We start from the raw sequence: 26,391 nt of genomic DNA on the forward strand, positions 1-26,391 counted from the left end.
ATGGAAGAATAGATCTAAATAATGCTTTTTAAGTCAAAATAATATTACTGCACAACAGGTATACGATTGTAGCTTTTATTAGGAAGTGCATTCAAGTTTCATTGACAAAAATATTTATTTGTATTTATTTTGTGCTTTTCAGACAGAAATAGTCTAAGTTGAGATTGCAGTGACCTATATATTTAATAAAACCAACATCCTGTTCTTATAGTTTTCAGAGCAGTAATATGTAACAGATGTAATGAAGCACTGGAAACAGAAACAGCATAAGCTTATGTGCAGTGCACTTGTAAATAAAAAAATAAAAATAAAAAAGGACCAAATCATGATTTTGACACAATTTCCAGTTATTTAAGAAACAGGAGGCAAAAGTAAACATTTGATGCACTCTTTACTCTGCACTTTTAACTGGTGCGGTTCTTTTATCTCTGTAAACCTGATTTACTTTTATTCTGGTATGGTCACATTTTAATATTGGAATATGCATCTAAGAGCTAAATATTCTCTATAAATAAAATAGAACTATATATACAAAACTTGTCTCTGCAATTACAATATACATAGAACAGGACAAACAAACTGAAAAATCATGATTCATGTTATATTAGCACTTTGTAAACATACATTATACCATTAACTCTCCTTTTTGTCCGTTTTGTACACTTTTAACACTTTCAGTGTCTTTGAAATATGATCAGTTTTCTGTCTTGAAGCAGTTAATTTAAGGGTGTAGATTTCTTCCTCACATGTAACATGTCTGTTAGTTGAGAACACAATATTTTCGAACCGTATCCAGAAAACAAGGAAGGTTTTTGTTCTAAAAACTATTATAAGCAAATAAGGTTCTACATCCCTTAAAATCTATTCCTTATATACAGTAATACAGAATACAACAATCTGGGATATTTTCAGGGGGTTTCAACGCTGTGCATGAAACTCTGCTCGAGTCATCTAATTATCAGCTGACGGAGCTCTTGTTTCCTGGCACACTGCAACATCCTTCCCTTGATATCCTCTGGAGACGTTCTCTTGACATCATGAATTTTCATCTTGTGTCCGACGGAGGCTCTGCCGTTTGAAGGAATCTCTGTTACAAACACAAGAGGGAACAGGAGCTTAAGCAGCGAATGCAATGTTAGAAAGAAACAGCTCCACAGAAAGAGCTGCAATGTGAAATAGGAGTGCTAAAAAAAAAAAAAATAATCTATATTAACACAGTCAGTGTTTGGTATCGTGCAACTCCCAAACTGTCCCGAATATAAAGCAGCATGCAGGAGTAAATGGAACAATGTCTGGATGAACAGATGAGCAGAGTCAGTCCTGTTCTCTATGTTGAGATTAGAGAAAGAAAGAATGAAAATGATTAGTTATATTTTGTGCATTTTATATATAATTATTTATTTGTATTATTTTATGTATATTATTCTGTTACCGTTTTATATATTATATTATTATACATTGATTATATTATTTTTAAGCTCTTTTGAACCTTCTATTAAATAATCCTGAAAAAAGTATCATACTTTCCTCAAAATATTAAGCAGCATATCAAATAACAAATGTTTCTCAAGCATCATATCAGCATATCAAAATGATTTCTGAAGAATCAGGTGACACTGCAGAGTGGAGTAACTGCTACTGAAAATTCAGCTTTGCCATCACATGAATAAATTACATTTTAAATGTATTAAAATAGAAAACACTTTTTTTGAAACAATATGTTTAATTTTTAAATAAATGTAGCCTTGGTGAGCATATGAAACGTGTTTCTAAAACATCTTACCAACCTCAAACTTTTGAGAAACCTTTTTTTTTCAGTCTATAAATACACACACAACTCTGTTTTCCGCCATTTTTATAACCTGGGACAGGTTGACAGCCCTAGCATTAATAACTGACAGCAAATAATAACCCACCAAACGTCCGTCTCATGCCAGACTACTGTTGCAGCAACTAGTTTACATTCAACCTTGCATTGAACCTTACACTGAACCTTCTTTTAAAATCTGACATTGATAACTCTGTATTAAGAGAATATTTAGCACTCCAAACAGGACTGACAACTGTATTCTACTGCTGTGTGAACAAAGCCAGTGAGACTCACTATAAAAAGCCACACTTAAAAAGAATAGCTCACCCAAAAATGAAAAATTTGCCATTATTTACTCACACACACCCATTTCAACTCTCCATAAATATTTTCCAAAACAAACTCCAAAATAAAAGCACCATGAATGTGGTTCGTAATGATAGCATCTTCAAGTTTAGCACCGATTATGGAAATACTAGCGAGCACGAGAGAGAATTTCCATCATTCACTGATTGCCGAGTCAAAGATCAAGTGTAGCACTAGTGGGTGTACCTATTCTCGATGCGAGGTTTGATGATGGGCTTGTAGAGCTCCGGGATCTTTCTCTCCAGCATGGGCCTCAGGTTCTCTCGCAGTTTGTTGTAGTTTTTCTTCATCTCCTGCTGGTACTCCTTCTGATCAGGAGTAATGAGCTGCTTGTTCTTCTCAACGGCCTCTCCACACCTGCAGGTATGCAATCACAACAGCATTAGCAACACAAGAAGCGCGACAGAGCACCAGATGATGAATAATTAGTGCAATTAGCTGCATTTGGACAGGACTAGTCAAATGAGTTTGAAAAGCACGCTCAACAGTTAGTTTTATTCCCCAGAAGAACTCGTTCAAATGCAAAAAGCCACAAAGGGAACATTGAGGAACATAAAGCTGTGCTCGGGATCTTTTTCTTAAATGAATTTTAAATTGTTCTTGATCTTTCATAATATGTCTTTTGAGAATTAGTAGGCTATAACGTCTTGGCATAAATAACGGTAACTTGGCTAGAGAAGGATTGTGCCAGCCTGGATGGATTATGGAGAAAAATAAACATATTTTAAACTACAGTAAATATTTGTCTGTATGCTGGCAGCAATCAAGGCCCAGAATCCAATATGAACTATTCTGTCTGTAAAAAGCAATATGTAATATTTCCACACAAGTTGTGTACATCCTGGGAAAAATCACTGTATTCAAAAACTTAATTAGTTTCGAGTCTTGGTTTAAACATTATGATGATTATGCAAAACAAATGCAGCTGGGTGACATTAAGCTTGCGGAAAAGCCCCTCGGGTGTCTTACATCCAAGTATTTCAGCGAACTTTCAAATACAGAACTTTAAACAAACCAATCACTATAAAATAAAGATACTTCTATGTCTCCTTCTATATCCTCTGATGGAAAACTCCATCACACGTCACTGAAAAGATTACATCGATATCTCTTTTCCACTGGAAGCGGCCACTCACCGCAGTATGAACTCTTTGAAACACAAACGCAGTTTGTTGTGATGACGGAAGAGCTTGGGGTCTGCTGGGATTTCATTCAAGAAGACCTGGGCCACCTCCAATGGACCCTGCAGAGACACACAGAGTCAGAAAAGGAAAGAAAAGGCCCCCCCTCTCTCCCACAGCACTAGTGGAGAAAATGAATGCTTCATCCAATGGAGGCCACAAGGTAAAGTCAACACATAAGGGAAAGATCATGAATAAGTCTTTGTGTGAGTGATGTCACTGTGGAGCCAGGAGCAGAGGCATTGCCGCGCTCTCTGTATGTAGTTTCTCCAAAGGGCATTTTTCATGTTACCGCAGTCGTATCCAGAGGATTTGGATATGTTTTAAACTTGATTAGTGTTGTAAACTGTCACTCTGGAGCTTCAGACTTCACTATAAATATAGAGACGCTGGGAACATCCGTATGAATCCCTACAACCCTAAGATTTACATCAATCTTCTATACTGTCCTTATATTAACTAAAGTATTCAAAAACCACACCGGAGATGTGCAGTAGAACAGGCATGGAGGGAGACTGGGTGGCTGGATGAGTGACGGAGCCAGTGTTTATGTCAAGGGATCAAAGTTTGGTTGGTTAGCATGGGTCTGTTAGCCCCTGCTGGTAGATGTTGCAATTACAGTACATCATGTGGACCCCAAATACAATCTTTCCCCTCTGATGGTTATTTAAAATGAGCAAATAACTAAAGAAATAATATTATATATTACACACACACACATACACGCATATGTATATATATTAATTGCGATCAATCGTTTGACAGCATTTATATATTATATATTTTATATATATATATATATATATATATGTATATATAAATATTATATAATATGTATAATTATATATATATATATATATATGTAAATATATATATCACTGTATACTGTGTATATTTATTATGTATATGTAAATACAGACACCTACAAACATAATATGTGTGTATACTGTGTATATTTATTATGTATATGTAAATACAGACACCTGCATGTATATATTTAAGAAAAATATGTTGTTTAGATATTAAATATATTTCTATATAATATAAAATATAAGAATATGAATATATAAACATTTAATTATTTTCAAAACATAATGTATGTGTGTGTATTTACATATACATAATAAATGTACACATACATACATAATGTAAACAAAAACTTGGATTTTGGATGTGATTAACCGTGATCAGTCGTTTGACAGCAGTAATATATATATATATTTCTCCTGAGAAAAAATGATTAAGCGAAATTATACACAACCATTAAGTTTAAGGTTTAGATGTTTAAGCTATTATTCCAGTCTTTAGTGTCACATGAACCTTTAGAAATCATCTTAATATGTGGATTTGCCGCTCAATAAATGTCTTATCATTATCAATGTTGAAAGCAGTTTTGCCACTTAATATTTTTGTGAAAACTGTGATCATTTGTAAATATAAAGTATTTATTTGAAATAGAAATCTTTTGTAACATTACACATGTTGTTGATCACTTTTGATCAATTTTAAAATAAAAAATAAATGTATATTACTTTTTATTGTGCAAAATAATATTAAATTATGTTAGATATATTAATATATCATTATTCAATATTTTACCTGTGCCTAAGGATTCATTTAAGAGGGCTCTTAAAAATCTTAAATAGACATGAAATTCTATTTTTGTTAGCTGCATTTCAGGATTCACAGCTCAGAATAGTTGCTATTGAAGGGTTTATGCATTAAGCTTCAGACCTGATTGACGGTGGCTGTGACAGATCCCTGCAGAACCATCTGAAGCATCACAGCATCTGGCTTCTCTCTGTGTGTGGCTTCAGCCAGCTCTCTAGTCTTTTTCTGCATGTCCTCAATGGCCACCTCGATGGGCGTGAGGTCAAACTAAAAACAGTTGATTGAGTAAGTAGTCATTTAAATGCTTTTATCAAACTACCACTGCAGATGAAGCAGACGGGAGGGGTGGTTTTGTTCTCTTGATTGTCATTACCTCCTCCTTCTGAATGACGTTGATCCGTGTCTTGATGTAGGGGAAGGCATGCATGGTGGTTAGGATTGTTTTCCGCTTGTATTGCTCGTTGAGTTCCCCTCGGGGCCGCCCACTCTTTGTGAACGGCGTAGTGTACATGAAGCGGCGAAGGTTGAAGTTCTTCTCAAAGTTGGTGAGGCGGTCTTTCATCTCATAGTCATCAAAGTAAGGCTCCACATAGGTAATCTGTATGTACACCTGATGTGAAATAAGAAAATCAATATGCTATGTTTAGGACACTGATACTTAAAGCAAACATCAATCACTGAGTGTAGCTTTAGCTGAATGAGGCATTTGAGATTTGACTGTAGAGGCAGTCGACGGCCTTTCAAGCTAATGAGGGTGTCACACAGGTCACACTGAAGAACGCTTTTGATTGTAATTGTGTTTACATTGGCACGACACTTGATGAGAAGTACCTTGTTGGGATTGAGCTTCTTTCTGTCTACCGGTGTGGAATCTTTAATCATTTCTAAAACTCCATCTCCAAAACACTGACTGTAAAAGTTCTGAAAAATTAGAAGACAAAGAGACAAATAAGTAACGTATAATATCAAAGCAAATTTCAGACCATTATAGCGCTGCCTAAAAGCATCAAAACCTCTAACTGAAACCTTAAGAAAAACCTTTAAACTTCATCTTCATCTTCATCACAAATGCAGTTCAAAACTTCACAGGCTTCCAGAGAAATTTCACCTCGAGCCGGTGGGATATCTCCGGTAAATGAGTAATTCCTGGCTCTTTGTAGATAAACTCTTGCTCATCCAGGTCTCCAAATTTACAGCCATAAAATCCCACGCGGAAGTAGGTTCCAAACATCCTCTTGTGACCCTGAAAATGTCAAAATAAACATTTAGTTAAAAGATGACGCATGAAAATCACCATTTTATGTATGTTTTTAAACTATATTTAATGTATTGATATTTTTTGTTGTAGTTGTAAATAAAGTTCATTAGAGTATGTTTTAAGAGAAAAAACTATTTTAGTCTTTCTACTTCAAAATGTTATGTTTAACTTAATGTGCTATTTGCTGGTGCTTTGTAATTATTTGTGAAAGTTACTAGCAGTTTTCTTCACCATTTCTTTTTTTCAGTACACTACCTTATTTTCTTGTGGTGTGATGAACAACTTGTTAAAATGACAGTGTCTCAATTAACGCTCCTCAATTACTGTTCATAAAACTTAATGTATAATAGCTATTTAAAAAATGCTGTTTAACATCGTTTTATATGAAGTAAAGCATGTCACAGCACTTTAAGTTCCCTATTTCTGTCCAGCTGCCCACGTGTATATAGATCATGATCGCACTAGACAGCTTCTTCCTGCCTGGCAGAGGCGTGTAGGAGGACATATCGTTTGTATGCTTTACCTTTTGAATGATGTTCTCAAAAGCCCTTTGGAGTTTGTCATGTGTGGAAGCGAGCTTCCGGAAATCTCTGTGGGCCTCCAGTATAGGCACGATTACCTTGTACACCTCATTAACTGCCTCATACAACCCGCCCTGTAAGTGAACAATGGTAAGAAGCAATGAACAGGAATACATTTTCTATGTTTTATATATATACTGTATAGCTACATAACGTTCATTTGAATGTTTTAAATAGATAAATACATTATTTTTTAATGATTATTATTAGTATATATATTAAATATTAAATTTATTTTACAATTAAATTAAAATGTACATTTAAGTTTTTTTAATTATAAAATTACCACAAATAATAGTAAATGTTATTTATTTTACTTTTTAATTATTCTTATTGATAAAAATATTAAAATATAATTAAATACATACGTTTTATATATATATATATATATGTAATGAAGAATTAGCAGTTTCATACTACAGAAAAATATGAAGTAGCATTAAAAAAGAAAAAATACTAATTATATATATATATATATATATGTAATGAAGAATTAGCAGTTTCATACTACAGAAAAATATGAAGTAGCATTAAAAAAGATGGGCTGCTAATTTGGATGCCGTTGGCACATTGCTCCACGAATAACTCACATTGCTGAATAGCTCAGCAGCCTGTTCCAGAAGCCCAACTAGGCCATTTTCCGTGAAGTAGCGTCCTGAGCAAACCCCATCCTCGTCTGGAGACAATATGTCGTCTGAGACTGCAGACTCCTCCAGCACGTTCGGAGAGATGTTCTGGTGGGGGGAGACAATTATTTACCTCAGTCGGACAAGGATCTCATTTACACCGAACCGCGTGTGAGGGTTCGAAGAGCAGCCGAGACATAATTCACGCCTACTGTTGTTTTTCGGAAAGGGAGCCGATTCAAGCGTTTCCTAGCCATGATAATAACTCACTTGAAAGGTGACGCTGCCCACAGGCAAGTATTTGTGATCCTCCAGCATGCTGAGATATTCAGCCACCAGGGCCGCGGCGTGGACCAGACACATGGCTGACTCTGTAAAGCACTTCCTGCCGTTGTGCTTCTCTGCCATGTTTTGGAGCCAGGTTAGACGCAGGTCTGGAGATGTCTGGTAACCCTTTGCGATCCTGGAGCCAAAGCAAACCACAGGTTAATGCTCCAAGGAAATAAATAAAATTGTGTTTCTAATATCAAAGCATATGTGGACTGGCAATATTCGCTCAAGTTATTACACATGTGAGGCACACTGCAGGGCTCAAATGTGCCACTCGGTTACCATGGTACGTCCAAAAACAGTAGACAAACAGTAGAAACCACAGCGAAAATGGGAAGCAGAAAAGAAAACCACAGGCCTGGAATCCGAAATGCAGATGCAGACTCAGTTTTAGCTGCAGGAGAATATTTGTGTCTTACCTATACATGAGGTCCATGAGCATCTCAGGATCTTTCTGGAACTCTTTCATCTTGACTGTATCTGAGAGGATGCTGTTTAGATTCCTCAAGAGTTCATCCACCTGTGGGGACAGAAACCAGTAGGGTAATTCATTAAAACAGATGTTTTGTATACTTATTGATTGGACTAGGCTAGATGTCTTCTGGCCAAAGTGTTACCTGTGAGGGCAGCTGTGTAGACTGCATTTCCGTGTCTTCTTCTGCGTATGCTAGGATAGTTCTGAAAGAGCGGCGTAGGTACTCCTCATGGATGTCCGAAGACTTGCCGACCAGCGAGGCTAAAGACATTGTCACCTGCATCTTGACTCTAGAGAAATTCTGCAAGAACACAAAACAAGGTGTCATGGTTTGGCTGGTTTAGCTTTTTTAATTTCAGAACATGTACTTGGGTCCTATGCAAGCAAAGTGCCCACTTTCTTTGTAGTCTTGGTTCTGGAAGTGTTTTTCCCCATTTATTTGTCCCATGAAATCCAGATGAAAAGACAAAGGTACAAGACTGTGTGTACATCACGGGCTTTTAGAAAGGAAAGAACTAATAAATACTAAATAAAAAGCTATTGATTTAAAGATATTTATTGTGTATACAGAAATAATGTAATTTAAGTTTATTGTAAAATATGCATATATATGGTGCTTCATGGTAATGGGCAAGCAATGATTTTTTTTTTTTTTTTCTCTGTTGGAGATTCCCATGCAGTATTATACCATGTAACACAAGAAAACATTCTGTAGTTAAAGATAATTATTTAATTATTTATTGAAATCATAAAGCATAAAACATTGATTAATAACCATGTTGCTCACAGTAGATCTATCTTTTATAAGTTATTGTTAAAAATCAATTCCCTTTTGAGGAAGATGAATGGGACTGTACTTCCAGAACCTGACTTTTATACTTTATTGAAATTGATGAGAATCAACCCCCCCCCCCCCATAGTTCATTAACAAGCTCCACGATAACTTTCATTCACATTTGCATTCATACACACATTCAAATATGTCATGACAACACACGTTGCACCAGGTTCGATGTCAATAATGCCATGTTCTAGAATGGTTCTCATGTCTTCACACAAAATAAATTACTTCAGAAGACATGAAATACAGAATCAAATGGACCACTTTTACTATGTTTTTATGATTTTTTTTTTTGTCTGTCATTTTTGGAGCTCAATCAAGCAGCATGAACATTGTGTCCACATGAAGGTGAGCTTTTTGGGGTGAACTATCCCTTTAATTTCAAGTCACGTTCCAAAGTTTGAATGCTCAAAGCATCATGACAACAGAGGTCTGATTACTGCCTGAGGTTTTTTCTCATTTAGAAAACAGCCCTTCCCCCAGCAGTTCCTATCAACCAGAGCCATGTCATTTATCTGGGCTGGCCCTGCTGAGGTTATTGAAGGTTACATTGTCAGATACAGGTGTTAGGCTGTGAAAGAAAACGCAATACTGCCAGGCGCGGTCGGCCATTGCTGTCATAGTCTCAGATCATTGATTCCAAGGGAGGCTTGAGCCAGAGGCTGAAAATGCTTCATCCATCTTGCTTAGCATCAGGAAACTGCAAAATGATCCCCCATTAACCCCTGTATAATTGCCAATGGATCATTTCAATGGCACCATTATGTTAAATTGAGCGTATGTGCGAAGCATCTCTGGACGTCACCAATCTCGCATCTAGGTCAGTTTCGCCATGAAGAACGGCTCGACATCGACACCGCTGAGAAGATTAATTCTGAATTTGTGCGGAAACCTGACTTCACTGTTTTCACCGTTTAATCTAATGTGAGAAACGGCCTTAAGAAACATAAAAACACAAAGCGTAGAGGAGTAAAACATGGTCTGCCGCTAAAAGAAATCAACATGACTTATTCAAGGTTACACTAATGACAGGACCGACTGCTGGAGCCTTTTACAAACCAAACAAGCAAACAAACAGACAGACAGGGAGAGAAATCCATCCTTTGCCCATTAAAGATGAATGAGATGGCAAACAACACGGCCATCTGGTCGGGGTGGGCTGAGGAGGGGGGGTGAGAAATTGAGTAAACAGAGGAAATACTCAAGCCATCAGGCTGGTGCACACAGAGAGACGGCCGGCGAGCAGCGACAGGCTCATGTTATCAGGCAGCAGACAGACAGAGAAGAATAACATTGTAGAGGGCATTGTCAATGTTACGTCTGCATCATGCTATCGCAGAAAAGACATTTCATTTGTTTAACAATAGAGGTGTTGATTGATCAGTTATTTAGTGTCTTACACTAGCGGAGCTGTAGCTGTATCTCATGATCAGGTACAGTGTAGCACAAGCCTGACTCCTGTTGCTGTCCACACAGCTGCTGCAGTAATGAAGAACCTTCTGACACAGGTCTGCACACTGCTCGGCCTCCTCCTCAAACAACAGGTCGCCAAACTGAAAAATATTATCGTATCAGTCATATATTCAGTATTACAGAAAGGGACACTGGGGATGCTTTGTACAATTTTCATTCTTTGTTAAGTATCTCTAGGTGCAAGTGAAAGCTTAGGCTCTTGGGTGCTAAACAGACATTCAATAATCACATTTAATTCATTCACAACTAAATTTATGCAGTTGTGCTAAGCAACTCCAGTATAAAATGGAATTAACGAACAGAAAATGAGAAATTTGTCATAGAATTATTTTTACAACTAATATGATGCTGATTCTGATACACACTATTGTTCAAAAGTTTGGAATTGGTACGTTTTTTTAATGTTTTTGAAAGGAGTGTCATATGCTCACCAAGGCTGCATTTATTAGATCAAAATACAGTTAAACAGCAATATTGCGAATGAGTAAAACTGTAAATATTTTGTGATACAAAGCTTAATTTTCAGCAGTAATTCCTCCAGTCATGATCCTTTTAAAAATATATCTAATGTACAGATTTTTTGCTCAAGAAACATCTGTTATTATTAATAATGTTTTTAAAAAAAGTTTAATATGGTTGTGGAATTTTTTCAGGATTCTTTCATGAGTAGAAAGTTCAAAAGAAGAGCATTTATTTAAAATGTAAATCTTTTGCAACGTTGTTATTAATGTCTTTACCATCACCTTTAATCAGTTTAATGTGCCCTTGCTGAATGAAAATAGTAACTTCTAAAAAAAAATGTATTGACCCCATACTTTTGAACTTTAGTTTATGATTAATTTAAACCATTTTAATCAGTCAGTAGGGAGATTTTTTTGTCTTTTTATTTAATAAACAGCTGTATAATTATTATATAGTATAATCATATAATTATTATTGCATGTAAAACCATCCTCCACAAGACCGGGGTGGGCCCAAATGTAATATTTTACAAATCACCAATTTAAAAATATGAACTGGATTAGACCAATTCAGATTGGTCGACTGCTAATCTGAATATTGAGGAAGGTGTGTGTCTCCCATCAATATCTATAGCGGTTACTGCCTTTTCATATACATCTTGAATGTGTGTCTCTATATTTTCAAGTAAATGTTAATTATTAATTATTAATTATTTGCTATTATTGTTAATTATTTACTATTAGTTATTCTCATATTATAGTCCATGTGTCAAACATTCACCTCCGCGCTATTTTCATAAATGATGTTAGCCAGGTGGCATAATTTATCACTTTTAAAACTATAGCTAAAAAAAAAAATAGTTCCCTGGTTTGACCTCATATTTAAATCTCTCTCTATAAATTATTTAAGCATATTTGCTGGGAGGTTGATTTTTGTTTTGACAAAAAATTTGACAAGTTTTCTTCGTCTCAACATTCCAATGTTTTTTTATTTCTGACACAATCCACTTATGAAACAGAAATTAACCATGTAGACAACCAAACCCATTGTAACCTACAGCTATAAGATTTAGAATGAGTTATTCTAAAATAAACCATAATACATGTTAAATGGTTATGTTATATGGTTATAAATAAAAACAAATTCAATTTCAGCACATTTTAGTGTACTGTCAGCCGAAACGAATACACACGGCATACAAAAGGTCAGTACCTTAACTATGAGAGCCCGTAGAGTGCTGAAACAGTGTGACAGGAAGGTGGTGCTCTGATTACAGGTGAGAGAGTGCAGCAGAACCTTCAACACTCCACCAACCACATTATCCTTACAGTCTGCCAGAGGAACTGCCTGGAAGCAGAACACAAAGCAAAAGCATTATTCCATACTAAAATTTTTATATATGTTTTATTTCCACTGTAAGAGTTCTGTGTTACCTGTACGATCATCTCCAGCAGGTCCAGAACTATGATGTTGGTCTCAGTTGCCAGGTTACCACTGATTATGGCCTCCTGATCCAGCTCTGCTTTGGATCTGAGGAATCAACAATAACAAGACATTAAGCAAAACAAAAAAAAGCTTAATTGGAGCTGTAGATAAGGGCCGTGGAGAACTAGAATCAGCTATAAATGAGAAGTGCCACAGGTTAAATGGATGTGAACCGTGAAATGATGGTACTATTTTACGCTCACTTGTCCTGCCTGTCGTTTGTCTGGCGCCACTGTGTAAGGTCTTTCCTCCAGCGTAGGTTCTCTCTCTGTCCCAGCGTCCGGTCGTTACCTGCACAACACACAGCCAACACACCAAGACGGGACATATTTAGAAAATATCTAAACAAAGGAAGTCTGCAGACTGTAAACATGTAAAATTAGACAGCATTTTACGAGAAATTAAAAATAATTTGAGTGCTTTGTGGAAAACAAATAATATATTATTCATTGCACCAACAGTAACTGTCCCCTCTACGGTTAAAGGAATAGTTATTTCATAATTTATTCATCCACGTGTGGTTTCAAAAGCCCGTATGATTTACTCTGTTTTGTACTGAACAAAAGGTAACTTGCCAATAACACCATAAAACAAATAATTCTTTTACTGCCCAGATTTGCAGTAAAAAAACAACTAAAAAAAAACAAACACAAAATAAATAACTAATTTCTTATTTTTAAAAAATTTAATGCATGATATGAAGTACATTATTTGTATTTATTTCTTTTTTTTTTTATAAATTGCCAATGGCTCATTTTCATTCATAGTTCCTTTAAGGCTGGTCACCTTAAAAAAAACTCTCACTAGTAAAATAACATAGAACAAATTATATATATATATATATATATATATATATATATATATATATATATATATATATATATATATATATATATATATATATATATATGCATATGCATGTAAATTTATATAATGTGTTTTTTTGTGAAATTTTTTTGTCAGTCCCATGAATAAATTATTTATATAAATATATACATGCCATGAAAAGGTTTTTGCCCCCTTCCTGTTTTTTTTTTTTTTTTTTTTTTTTTTACATATTTGTCACACTTAAAAGATTCAGATCATCAAACTAATATTAATATTACAGAAAGATAATGCAAGTAAAGACAAAATGCAGTTTTTAAATGATGATTTCAAAAAAGCTGTCCAAACCTACCTGGCCCTACGTGAAAAAGTAGTTGTTAAATCATGAAAGATCTGTGATTAATCACATTATTTTAGAAAGCTGAGTTAAATTTCACTAGCCACACCCAGGCCTGATTACTGCCAGACCTGTTGAATCATGAAATCACTTAAAGGGACACTCCACCCAAAATTAAAATTTTGTCATTAATCACTTACCCCCATGTCATTCCAAACCCGTAAAAGCTTTGTTCATCTTCGGAACACAATTTAAGATATTTTGGATGAAAACCGGGAGACTTGTGATTGTCCCACAGACTGCCTATTAAGTAACACTGTCAAGGTCCAGAAAAGTATGTAATGTTATGAAGCGACGGCAATACTTTTTGTACGCGAATAATGTGTTAGCCACGCTACAAGGATATGTTTTCTATGTATATTTATGCTTTGATTTAAAAGAAAACAACATATTCCTTGTGGCGCGGCTGACACAGAAGAGCGTAAACTGCTCATATTCTCCAAAATGGCGCTAACGCTGATGTGGAGAGACACAGAGGAGACAAATTGTTGAATAAAGTTCTTATTTTTGTTTTATTCGCGTACAAAAAGTATTGTCATGTATTTTACTTGGCAGTCTATGGGACAGTCACAAGCCTCCCGGTTTTCATTCAAAATATCTTAAATTGTGTTCCGAAAACAAAAAAAAGCTTTTACGGGTTTGGAACTACAATGGGGTAAGTGATTAATGACAAAATTTTCATTTTGGGGTGGGGTATCCCATTAAATAGAACCTGTCTGATGTCGTGAAGCATGCTTAAAGAGCAACACATCATGCTGCAATCTAAAGAAATTCAAGAACAGATGAGAAACAGAATAGTTGATATGTATCAGTCTGGAAAGGGTTATAAAGCCATTTCTAAGGCTTTGGGACTCCAGTGAACCACAGTCAGAGCCATTATCCACAAATGGAGAAAACTTGGAACATTGGTGAACCTTCCCAGGAGTGACCGGCCTACCAAAATTACCCTAAGAGAGCAATGACGACTCATCCAGGGGGTCATAAAAGAACCCAGAACAACATCTAAAGGACTGCAGGCCTCACTTGCCTCAATTGAGGTCAGTGTTCATGAGTCAACAATGAGAAAGAGACTGGGCAAAAACAGCATCCATGGGAAAATTCCAAGGCAAAAGCCACTGCTGACCAAAAAGAACACAAAGGCTCATCTCATATTTGCCAAAGAAATCTTGATTATCCGCAAGTCTTTTGGGGCAAATATTCTGTGGACTGATGAGACAAAAGTTGAACTTTTTGGAAGGTGTGTGCCCCGTTAAATCTGGCTTAAAACCAACACTGCATTTCATAAAAAGAACATCATACCAACAGTCAAACATGGTGGTGGTTCAGTGATGGTCTGGGGCTGCTGTACAGCTTGAGGACCTGGACGACTTGCCATAATTGATGGAACCATGAATTCTGCACTCTATCAGAATATCCTGAAGGAGAATGTCCGGCCGTCAGTTTGTGACCTCAAGCGAACTTGGGTTATGCAGCAGGACAATGAACCTAAACACACCAGCAAAGTCCACCTCTGAATGGCTAAAGAAAAACAAAATGAAGGTTTTGGAGTGGCCAAGTCAAAGTCCGGACTTAAATCTGATTGAGATGCTGTGGCATGACCTTAAACAGTCCTTTCATGCTCAAACCCTCAGATGTGGCAGAATTAAAACAATTCTGCACAGAAGAGTGGGTCAAAATTCCTCCACAGCGATGTGAAAGACTCATTGCCAGTTATCGCAAACGCTTGATTGCAGATGTTGCTGCAAAGGGTGGCAATTACTTTTGCACAAGGGGCCAGGCAGGATTGGACAAATTACATATTAATATAAAAATGTATTTGATCTGAATCATTCAAGTGTGACAAATATGCAAAAAATTACAAAAACAGGAAGGGGCCAAAAACTTATTCACAGCACTGTATATATGTGTGTGTGTGTGTGTGTATTCATTCATTTATTTAAAGCAATATATTTCAATAAATACACTTTTTTTAATGGGATTTATTTTGTGATTTTTATCAGTCCAATGAAAAAATTATCTTTAATAATCTACCCATTGTATTCCATGGAAGAAAGAAAGTAAATGATGACAGAATTTCTATTTTTGGGTGAACAATTCCTTTAAAGGCTAAGACAGGAAGTAAAACATGAGATGCAGCTCACCTCCCACCCTTTTCATCATTTGTCCTCTGGCTCCGATTCCTCCCAGCAGAGCCTCCTCCAGACGCGCCTTAGCCTGCTGAGACTTCTGCAGGGCCTGTGTGCTCACCTTATCAGAACTCTGCTTCCCCTACACACACACACACACACACAATACACCACATGAAAATGTTCTAATGACATCCAAAAGACGTCTTCCCTTCCAAATCAAAGAACATCCTGTCACTGTGACTAAGCACTTCTTGAAGGTCACTGAGTGATGCTGCAGTGACTGATGTGTTTTTACCCTGTACTCAAAGCAGGAGATGCAGATGGTAAGGAGCTCCAGCAGACGGCTCAGCTGAGATGAAGGAATGTCCACAGTCCAGCGTTGGATCAGATTTTGATCTGCGTTCTTGATAATCCACAGGAAACACATGAGCAGATTGCGACTGGTCTCTGCTGTCAACATGTTGCTAGTTTTCCCCGTCTGGACAAAAAGACAGTGTAAAAGAATATTCAAATGAGAATGACTGTTTCTTTGGAATATATCAGATGAACAGACAAATATCCATACATATTACAAGGAATACCTGATTATGATTGGTCAATTGCGGTCCAATATATTGTATGCTAAACTCTATACTCTCATATCACTCCCAGTGTTGTTGTTAACAGAAACTAAAACTGAAACTATTAAATTATTAAATTACTTTCCTTTATTGAATTAAAGTGGAAATCAACCTAAAAAAAAAAAAAAAATTTTTCATTCAGTTGCTAAGGCAAAATTTCTTATTTTTCTTAAAGTACTAAAACTATAACCAAAATCCAAATAATTTTAAGCTACATAGAAATATAAAAAAACGAATTAAAATGACAAAAGCACCAAAAATGATTACAATTTAAACAGAAATTAAACTGAAAACGCATTATTTAAAATAAAAGCTATTCTGAAATATTAATAAACATTATAACAGCATATAAACAATACTAAAATAACACCGACCACTTTAGACTTTCTTCTTATACAGTAAAATTAATTAAACATTTAGTGTTCATTTATTTTGCATGTGAAATATGTTATGAATTATTTCAATATAATATAATATAATAATTATAAACAATTATGTTATTTAAAAACTATTCATACCACAGAGGCCATAGAGGCCAGTGCATTTCTGGCTAAAGTGTTGAAAGGATTTCCAGCGATTGCCAATGCAACAGACTGATTGATGGGGGTGATGCTGTCAGGATCTTCCTCAGGCCCACCGGACTTGCCTTTACCTCCACGCGAGTCAGATACTGTGAAGACAACATATACTCACTCACACATTTAAACCACAGATCTGAAAAGCATGATCCATTTCAAACTACCATCATGCACCACCAGAGAGCCATGATCCAGCATTATGGCCCACTGGCTAAAAGCAACTATCAAGTCTAACTGAGATTAACAGCGTGGCTTGTGTAAGGCAGTACCTGTGAAGTCAAGGTAATTGATAGAGTCAATGATGATGCCCACTAGAGGGAGGTAGAGAGCAGCAATCTTAGCCTTGACCTCTGGCCTCGAGCAGCGCTGGTCCAGATCGTGAGCGCACAATAAGCTGTATGTGGCGTTGATGGCCTTTTGTTGTACTCTCCCCCTGTATATACATACATTAATTAATAACATTTGGTAAATGCACTCTTGAAAAATTCACTAAATGCTTTAGTGGCACACATTAAATATGACCAACCCCTCTGACTCCATGTCCAGTGCAGTGCTGAGTTCGGTCAGCAGCAGTCCGGTCAAGTAATGCCGTTGCTTAAAGTCTTGTGAGAGATCAAACATGGCTGCGATCTTATGGTCCTGAAAACTGCACAAGCTGGAGGTCTGGTGACAGAGACAAAGGTTTTATGGCAATACTCATCGTTTCCAAATACTGTGAGTGTTAGACACAGCTGATGATGTTTCTTCACTGACCTGTGAGGAGGTGGAGGGTGACGGGGAGGCGGGGGCAGAAGCAGGGCTGCTGAAGAACAGGCTCAGGTTGAGGTAATGCTCATGACTGCACAGGACCCTCAAAAACTCCAACCTCATACTGATCAAAGTCGACATGTTCACACTCTTTGCTGCCATCTGTGACAGAGAAAGAGAGAGAGAGTGGATTTAATAATATTTTTAGCTCTGCCTGAGCCAAGGTGCTTAATATGGCACTCATGCAGGTGGTGCAAGTTTTAGTCTTATCCTGTTCACTGTTTATTATTTATAAATAAATGAATAAATGTATAGAATATATATCTAGTTAATTAGTTAAATAATAATAGTAAAAATATTCATAAGTGGTGCAGTTTTTTTCTTTCTTTTTTTTAAAGAAATTAACACTTTTATTCAGCAAGGATGTGTTAAATGAATAAAAAGTGATAGTAAAAAAGTATCACAGGTCCCGAAAAAAATTAAGCAGCACAAGATAATAAATCAGGATATTAGAACGATTTCTGAAGGATCATGTGACACTGAAGACTGGAGAAATGATGCTGAAAATTCAGCACTGCGTCACATACATAAATTATATTTTAAAGTATATTAAAATAGGCTTGTGATGTTCACTGAAGCGATTAGTTGTGAATGATTTCTTTCTATTAAGATAATCATTAGTAAATGAGATGAGCTGCAGGACCTGGTTGCAGTAATTCTTCACCAGCTGGAACACAAAGCCTCGGTCCATCAGAGACATCAGGTCATACAGGAAGAAAGCCAGGCTGATGTTAACCTTCTCTGCCTGCTCCAGCTCCTGCAGACAAATAAACACACACATCTCTTCTCATTAGCACTGACGAATACCATTCCTCCAGAAGATCAAACCTCTTGTTAGTCTCATGTGCGCCATGTTTATGGATTTACCAAACAGTTCTTGGATTAGATTTTGATCTGTTCAGATGGATTCAATCACCTTTTGCTGTTTTACTAAAATGTTTCCGATCTCAGCAGTTACCACGTTGACAATCGTGGTGATGTCATCTTTGAAACGATCCGAAAACCGATTCCTACGAGAGACGGCCTTCTTATCCAGCTGAGACACATGCTGGCTCATGCTCTTCACCTGGAGTGTGTACGTATGGACAGTGAGAATTAAAACAAGCTCATAAATAACATCTTGTATGTGAAATTTCAAGTTGTGAAATTATTCAATCACAACCATCTTACAAGAACTTCAAAGAAGAACCAGGCATATTTGTAGACGTTCTCTCTGCAGACTCCAGTGCTGACCACCATCTGAAGAGCCAGCTCCTCATGGAACAACTACAAAGACAGATGGGTTTGCTTATTAGGGAACACAACCTCTGCTGAAACGACAGATATCTTAGGTAATGAAGAGGCAAGTCAACCTTTCTGTTTGTGGGCCGTGTGCTTGAGCTTTGTGAAGTATTGGAGATGTTTACAGCTGTTGAGATGCGACTGCCAGGATGATTTAAACCCTGGTGGAAACCAAAAATGTGGGAACAATAAGAAAAATGCCAATTGAGTGTATACAGTATGTGCATGTAAAAAAGACTGCACTATTCTAAATAGAACTAAGACGACGTTTTTAAAATGTCAATTTTATTTTAAAGAAATTGTGTTGGTATTGTTAACTAAAACTATTATTTGAAAAATCTGCAATAAAATATAAATTTAAAATATGAATTTTAAGCAAATTTCTTTATTAATAAATACTATAATAGTACTTAAATAGTCATACTTAATATTATTCTTTATATATGCTAAACACCAAAACACCTAGAAAAATATAAGTATGATATTGCATTTGTGTATTCATTAATTCCTGAAATAAAATAAATATGAAATGGAAAAACTGCAAACTGAAATAAAATTATTGTAAGCCGAAGTACAACAATTACTGTCAATAAATGAAAATATAGACATTTAGAAAAAACGAATAAAATGACTAATTTATTAATAAATACTACAAAAGATATATAAAGAGTAATAAAAATAGTTAATGTTAATCTTTTATATATGCTAAATATTTATAATAAATAAAAATTTAATAAAAGATCTACAAAATAAAAAAATAAATAAAACAATAAATAAATTAAAAAATAATTTAATTAAAAAAAAAGCATATTAATATAACAGCAGTAAGATGAACGTAATACAGTATAAGCTCAGGATCTTCAGGATTCATTCTGACTGTAATAAAAGTTATTCTTCATCAAGATCTTCAACGTCCTCATCATTTTTCTTACAAAATGAAATAACCAATTTCATTATATTAATATAATATAATACAATTCTTAAATATTTAATAAATGAAATGAAATTTCACTCAAGTGTTATTCAGTACATTCCTCTTCCTATCATTCTGTGGCCAATTCAAATTCCAGCTCATGAATTTTGTCCAGCACAAGTTTGATGTTGCATCTGTGTATCTGTACCTTTCCTAGAATGTTATTGACCTCTGCGTCCTCTGGGCTCTGCGGTGCTGGTATATCAGGGTTGCTGCTGGAACGAATCCGTGACTGAAGCAGCATGAAGCCGACCGTGGTGGCCGTGGCTCGAGTCAGAGTGCTGTATCGGCTCTCTGGGTGAGCCATCAGACCTCCTGTGCCTGGTGAACATAAGCCTCAGCTCAGTGACAGACAACAACAGAGTAAGTCCCAAAGCCACTAAAACCTCTGTTCCACATGAAAAAAATTGATTGTTTTGGATTGGTGAAGAATTACATCGTTGGCGGTCAAGATGATGTCACAGCCCTACTGTACCTGTGGTGTGGATTTCATGTTGTGTGTCTGGCAAGCGGAACACAAAGTACAGGTATGTTGCTAGGAGACAGTTTCTGCCCTGATGGTCCTTTGCCAGCTCCTGACTGTTGTGAAGACTGTTGACAACCGACACCACTGACTCAAATGCAATCTGGGCCAGATTTGCTGCATAAAACAAGATTAAAACTCCAGCTGACAATCCTGAACATGCATACTCGCCTACACAGTATGCAAAAATCAGTTCATCAAATGTACTTCAATGCAAAAACATGAGTTTTTTGTCTTTCCAGTGAGTGTATTACAAAAGCTAAAGCTCTTCCTGTCTGAAACGCACCAGTCTGTCCAGCGATGACCATGGGCTGCATGATGAGACGGAAGAGCTTGTCGAGGACCTGATGGAGAAACAGCACCAGCGGCTCCAGGCCCGAGGATGACAGCGAGATGATGCTGAGCTTCAGCTCGTGCTCAAACATGTTTTCCGAAATCTTCTCATCTCCCACTCGAATAGGGAATATGGTCTTGCCCTCCAGGGCGTGACACAGAGTAAAGAAACGCTCCAGGTGTTTGTCCTGTGATTGAATAAAAAGATTTGTTAACAACCGCCATTTGGTTTAATGAATGCCTCTGAAATATATTCACACCACAAAATAATATAAAAAATCATAAAAAACACCAACAAAAAAAACTGGTATTTAATTTTCTTTAAAATAGGTTTCTGATAATAATATAATAAAATATTAAAACTATTAACTTTAACACATTAATTAAAATTAATTACACTATATTCATACTATATACATATAAATCATTAATACTCTCAACACTTTATATTTAATAACACATTTATTTTTCTATTTTCAGTTTTTATTTTATTTTTAGCATTTGACGACTTTTTGAGCTTTTGATCATTCTGTGCTTTTGATTTATTTCTTTTTTTAAATATTTACATTTATTTAGCACTTAAGCTCCAGTTAGTTGCCAAGGCAACATTTCTAAATTTATTTTTTTTTCATCTAATATTTCAGTACATTCTTATTCGTGTCATTTTATACAGGGTTGGTCAATTTCATCCAGATTAGTATTTTTCACACTAGTAGATATTTGAACACTTTAATAACATTTTAACATTTTTCATTTAACCCTCTAACTCTAGCACACTCTATTCTAATTCTATTTTATCTATGCTCTATTCTAATGCTAGCCTCTAACACTAGCATTCTATATTCTATTCTATCTACTTGTTTTATTTTTATTTAAAAACAAAAATGACCTTCTAACACTAGCGTTCCCTATTTTTTTTTTTTTGTATTCTACCTGCTTGTTTTCCTATTATTTATTTTAAAAAACCTTGCTAAGTTTACTGTGTTAGGCTAACCAAGATTTGTCATAGCACTTACATATTATTGCTCTTTTGTTGGCTTCGATTGCTTCTATTTTCCTCATTTGTAAGTCACTTTGGATAAAAGCGTCTATTAAATGACAAAATGTAAATGTAAATGTAGTTTTAATACTTAAAGTCCTGCTGAAAAGAAGGGCTCAGTCTGGTTTTTGTTGGTTTGGAGCTGGTTTAGCTTATGGCCAACCAGCATGGTCTTTCACGTGACACTGATTGATCTTGCGGTCTTGCTAGTTAACCTAGTTAAAAAGCAATGCTGGAAGCATCAGCACACCAGCATTCAAAAAACTACATAAGCTGGACTTTCCAGCTGGGAAGTGAGTTCTGAGAGTGTTTCGCACCTGTGCTTGGACTGAGGACACAGCTTGCAGCTCAAGGCTGAACAGTCCTTTATGATTCTCCAACCACTTAACAGGAGGTACCTGAGCTGGCAGTTTCTGAAGGCATATAAAAAGGTTACAGAATATACACTATTTTCAAACAAATGAATACACAAAGCCACAGAAGAATCATTGAATATGTGCCCAGACGAGACATCAATGCAAGGTTCCGAAATGAAATGACTGGCATCCAAAAAAGGCAGATGTGAAATGGTTGACTGTACCTCTGGGGAATGCAGGGAATAGTTCACAGGAAGTTTGTCCAGAATGATTGGCAGACACTGCTGCCCAGTCTGCAGCCTGTCATTGTTCAGCAAGGGTAACCACTGCAGGGAAGGAAGTAATGTCAGTTGTGCTGCTTGATATTTTTGTGGACAATTTGATACAAGATTCAAAAGAACAACATTTATTTTATTAAGTCTTTACTGAAACTTTCCATCATTTTATGGCAACCTTGCTGTATAAAAGTATTAATTTCTTTAAAAAAAATCCCATTTGATCCCATTTGAACAGCACTGTATACAAACACACACACACACACAATCTGTACAGTCACTCACTGAATATCCAATGAGAGCCTCCACACTTCCAGTCTGGTTCTGTTTCTGCTGGCAGCTGATATGGTAAAAGGTGAACAGTAAGTGATGTTTCTCTGTTAAACGGGCTGGAAGTTGGATCTTTATCTCGTCATAGAAATCAGGAGACCTGTGGAGGAGACAGAAACCACCCTTACATTTTTGCTTGATATACTGATCACTAAAATCGTTGTTGGAGAGCATGATTACCTGTTGTGGTATGTGACTGGAGTGTAGACCTCTTGAAGAAACTCAGGGCCGCTTGATTTTCCAAAGATTACCTTTTTTTGGACAGTGCAGAGAGGTCAATATTAGCTTAAGGGCAAAAATACATCAAATTAGAACATTTTTAAATCTACTCTACAGTAATTACACACACAATTATGAAATTCTGCCTTTGTTATACAGACAAATGTAATTTGGGATTTAATGGTGTGTCACTTAAAAAGTGTAAGTTTTATATATTTTGTATGTTATTTATTCACAATCAACTTGAAATCATACAATACAGTTACTATTATTATTATTGTATTAATAATAATAATCAATTTTTACATTATTATTATATAATAGAGTTTGCATAATGTTAAATCATAGTTTATTTAAAGCTTTGTAAACATATTGCACAGGGGTAGAATGACAATAATTGAAAATGATTATAAAATTTATGTTTACAAATATTTAAAATATTTTTTTTTTTGAACCACTTTAGTCTACTTTTAATTTATGCTTATTTTTTGGAATCCAGCTAACATGATTTCTATTATATTCCTAATATATTATCATGTTATAAAACAACATTTATTATTATTGTTTTTGTTATTGATGACGTTGAGGTTAATATTAGAATATACATTATATAAATAAATCTGAATATGGTTTTGTACTCACAGGCATGACACTGCTAGGATCCTCACCACTCATGAACTGGATTTTAACCGTAATGTTTCTGGCTGAAGTCAAACGGTTAGTAAGATTCAGCCTCAGAGGATACACATACAGCAGGTTCCTGTAACATGAATAGCATAAAAGAAAATAAACTCTAAAAGTTATTTGCAGATGAAATAATTAATCCATCTGAAATCCACAATTGGCTGTAAAAACATTAACTGGCCACTAGATGGCGCAGACCGCTTACAGTTCAACACTGACAACAAGAAACTAGTTGCACCAGTGTTGCCATGTTTCATAAAGTCTGTCATAAATATGGGAAGTTGCTTGTTTTTCCTGGCTTAATTCCATATAGCGGTTGTTTAAATGTAAGTTTATCCTAGAATTAATCAAATAAAATAAGCAATTCTACTTTCCCCATAATCTATGAACACCCTCCTATCCCTCTGATCACAGGGTGTTTTTAGCTAAAGCAAGTGTATTTTAAGCTTGATTTGTAAGACCTGATTGCTTGTTTTTCTTATGATACCTGGCAACATTGTCCTGCACGCAGTTTTTCCAACTATTTGTGTTCATAGTAAATGAGTGACTAATATCAACCACAGTTCTGCACTCAAAATTCTGACAAACCTTTTTACTCAGAACTAAGAATTTTTTAAGGTTAGTGATTAATCACTGCATCCCATTTCTGCTAGATCTCAGCCTGACAACTCATGCGTGTGTGTGTGTGCGTGTGTGCATGCGTGTGTGTGTACACATGTTAAGAGTGGGGGAAATATTTATTTGATCCCCTGCTGATTTTATTATTTTGCCCACTTAGAAAGAAATTAAGGGTCTGTATTTTTTGTGGTAGGTTTATCTTAACGGATCTCTCTCTCTCACACACACACACACACACACACACATAGGCTACACACAGCTTGACATACATGCTCAGTTGGCATGTTTGGGGCCAAATTTCTTTGTATTTTTGAAACTTTTTAAAAATATATATAAAAATTTATTTTATTTGGATGAATTTGTCTTTTATCAGATTGACCTGGTTGCAAAGCAGTTGGAGTTTTTGACTGCATCAATAATAATTTAGCACAAATTTGTCTTCCCAACATCAGCTCTCACTATCTTTGATCACAGGTAAGTGATTTCGTCCAGGAATCGTAAAATCAAAAAGCTACAAAAATGAAGGGGTTACCTACAGCATTCATTGGCTCTTGCTCTTTGAACTTACGTTCCATGTACACAAGCATCCATGTTGCTTAGTAAAGAACGTGCTTGCTTGCCTTATTTACGTGGAAACAACAACATTCTAATTTACTACAACATTCTAATTTAGTACAACATTCTTATTTACGTGGAAACAACTACATTCTAATCTAATAACTCTGAGACAGCTATGAACTCGGCAGAGAACTTCCCTCCGTAAGCCTGCACCTCGTCTATTAATTGTATATAAAGCGGGACAAGTTATCCCCTACTTCTCAGCGTGAGAAATACAAGGTGTGGCGTGAGAGCGTGTGAACTGGTTGAAATGTGTGTGTCTCACGGTTGAATGCGTGAGAATTGAGAGCCCTGGTTTTTCTGAAAATCTAAACACGTGCAAAGTTTTTTGTAAGGGGTAGGTTTAGGTGTAGGGTTGGTGAAGGGTGATAGAAAATAAAGTTTTGTACAGTACAGAAGCCATTACGCCTATGGAGAGTCCCCTTAAACCATAAAAACCAACATTTATAAGAGAGATAACACATATATATATTGAGACACACATACACCACAATAAAAGAAAACCACAACACCTCTAACCGCCCGTGGATTTTTCTCAGAAACTGGCTTCACTGGAATCAGTTCTGGGGACAGACACCCAGGAACCGTCTCTGGCACTGGAGACACTTCCAGTCTCAGAAAACCTTTCGAACAACACATACATTAATGGTGCAAGATGAGTTACATGCCAAAGTTTGACCCTTAGAAATATTAGTTAGAAAATCTCCTCACCAGGTATGATCTTAACACGTCGCTGACCGGAGGACCTCTTGATGTCCGCCAGGAACTTGAACAGGTCCTCGTCACTCAGACGCTCTCCTTCCTGCCAGCACACACAATAAATGTTCAGCTCAACTCAAAAATGACTTTTGTTCAAATCAAATGTGTCTGGAAGATTTTATGGAGAACACCAGAAAAATTCTTCAGTTTAGAGGAAGAATATTGCAAGAATGTAGTGTGATATTAGAGCTAGCTGAAGAACGCAGGCACCAGTTAATCTGGAGAATGTGAAGAATGGAATAATGTAGTCAAGGTGACCAACTAAAATTCAAATCATTTCAACAACTTATTTTTCACAGCGCAAATTCAATGAGTTTGGATTTTATTTTTTTAGCACAGGAAAGCACCGTTCTGAAACATAACTTAATAATAATAATTTTTTTCTTGAGCATCAAATCAGCATATTAGAATGATTTCTGAATGAACATTGAAGACTGGAGTTATGGTTGCTAAAAATTAAGCTTTGCCATTATAGGAATAAATAAATGTTAAAATATATTACATTAAAAACAGTTTACATTTTAAATT

The 26,391-nt window shown here is 35.9% G+C and overlaps 1 protein-coding gene across 1 annotated transcript in view; it reads right to left on the reverse strand.

Annotated features, from left to right (window-relative positions):
- Nucleotides 1-61: 61 nt before the first annotated feature.
- The window catches only part of LOC109061423 (dedicator of cytokinesis protein 8-like), a 48,561-nt gene continuing 22,231 nt past the window's right edge, over nucleotides 62-26,391 (reverse strand). Inside the window, 36 exon segments of the mRNA XM_042729918.1 lie at nucleotides 62-1,087; nucleotides 2,363-2,533; nucleotides 3,313-3,419; nucleotides 5,092-5,235; nucleotides 5,342-5,578; nucleotides 5,800-5,889; nucleotides 6,077-6,211; nucleotides 6,750-6,881; nucleotides 7,398-7,541; nucleotides 7,704-7,896; nucleotides 8,183-8,283; nucleotides 8,381-8,539; nucleotides 10,480-10,632; nucleotides 12,227-12,361; nucleotides 12,448-12,544; nucleotides 12,703-12,790; nucleotides 15,863-15,989; nucleotides 16,146-16,328; nucleotides 16,989-17,140; nucleotides 17,318-17,481; nucleotides 17,575-17,711; nucleotides 17,802-17,957; nucleotides 18,499-18,612; nucleotides 18,772-18,921; nucleotides 19,026-19,121; nucleotides 19,208-19,297; nucleotides 20,258-20,430; nucleotides 20,585-20,749; nucleotides 20,919-21,153; nucleotides 22,322-22,417; nucleotides 22,585-22,686; nucleotides 22,921-23,065; nucleotides 23,146-23,216; nucleotides 23,827-23,975; nucleotides 25,596-25,727; nucleotides 25,816-25,906. Of these exon segments, the coding sequence (XP_042585852.1) occupies nucleotides 1,036-1,087; nucleotides 2,363-2,533; nucleotides 3,313-3,419; nucleotides 5,092-5,235; nucleotides 5,342-5,578; nucleotides 5,800-5,889; nucleotides 6,077-6,211; nucleotides 6,750-6,881; nucleotides 7,398-7,541; nucleotides 7,704-7,896; nucleotides 8,183-8,283; nucleotides 8,381-8,539; nucleotides 10,480-10,632; nucleotides 12,227-12,361; nucleotides 12,448-12,544; nucleotides 12,703-12,790; nucleotides 15,863-15,989; nucleotides 16,146-16,328; nucleotides 16,989-17,140; nucleotides 17,318-17,481; nucleotides 17,575-17,711; nucleotides 17,802-17,957; nucleotides 18,499-18,612; nucleotides 18,772-18,921; nucleotides 19,026-19,121; nucleotides 19,208-19,297; nucleotides 20,258-20,430; nucleotides 20,585-20,749; nucleotides 20,919-21,153; nucleotides 22,322-22,417; nucleotides 22,585-22,686; nucleotides 22,921-23,065; nucleotides 23,146-23,216; nucleotides 23,827-23,975; nucleotides 25,596-25,727; nucleotides 25,816-25,906 (4,866 nt within the window). The 3' untranslated portion in view covers nucleotides 62-1,035.

The sequence above is a fragment of the Cyprinus carpio genome, chromosome B8, assembly GCF_018340385.1.
Source record: "Cyprinus carpio isolate SPL01 chromosome B8, ASM1834038v1, whole genome shotgun sequence".
NCBI lineage: Eukaryota > Metazoa > Chordata > Actinopteri > Cypriniformes > Cyprinidae > Cyprinus > Cyprinus carpio.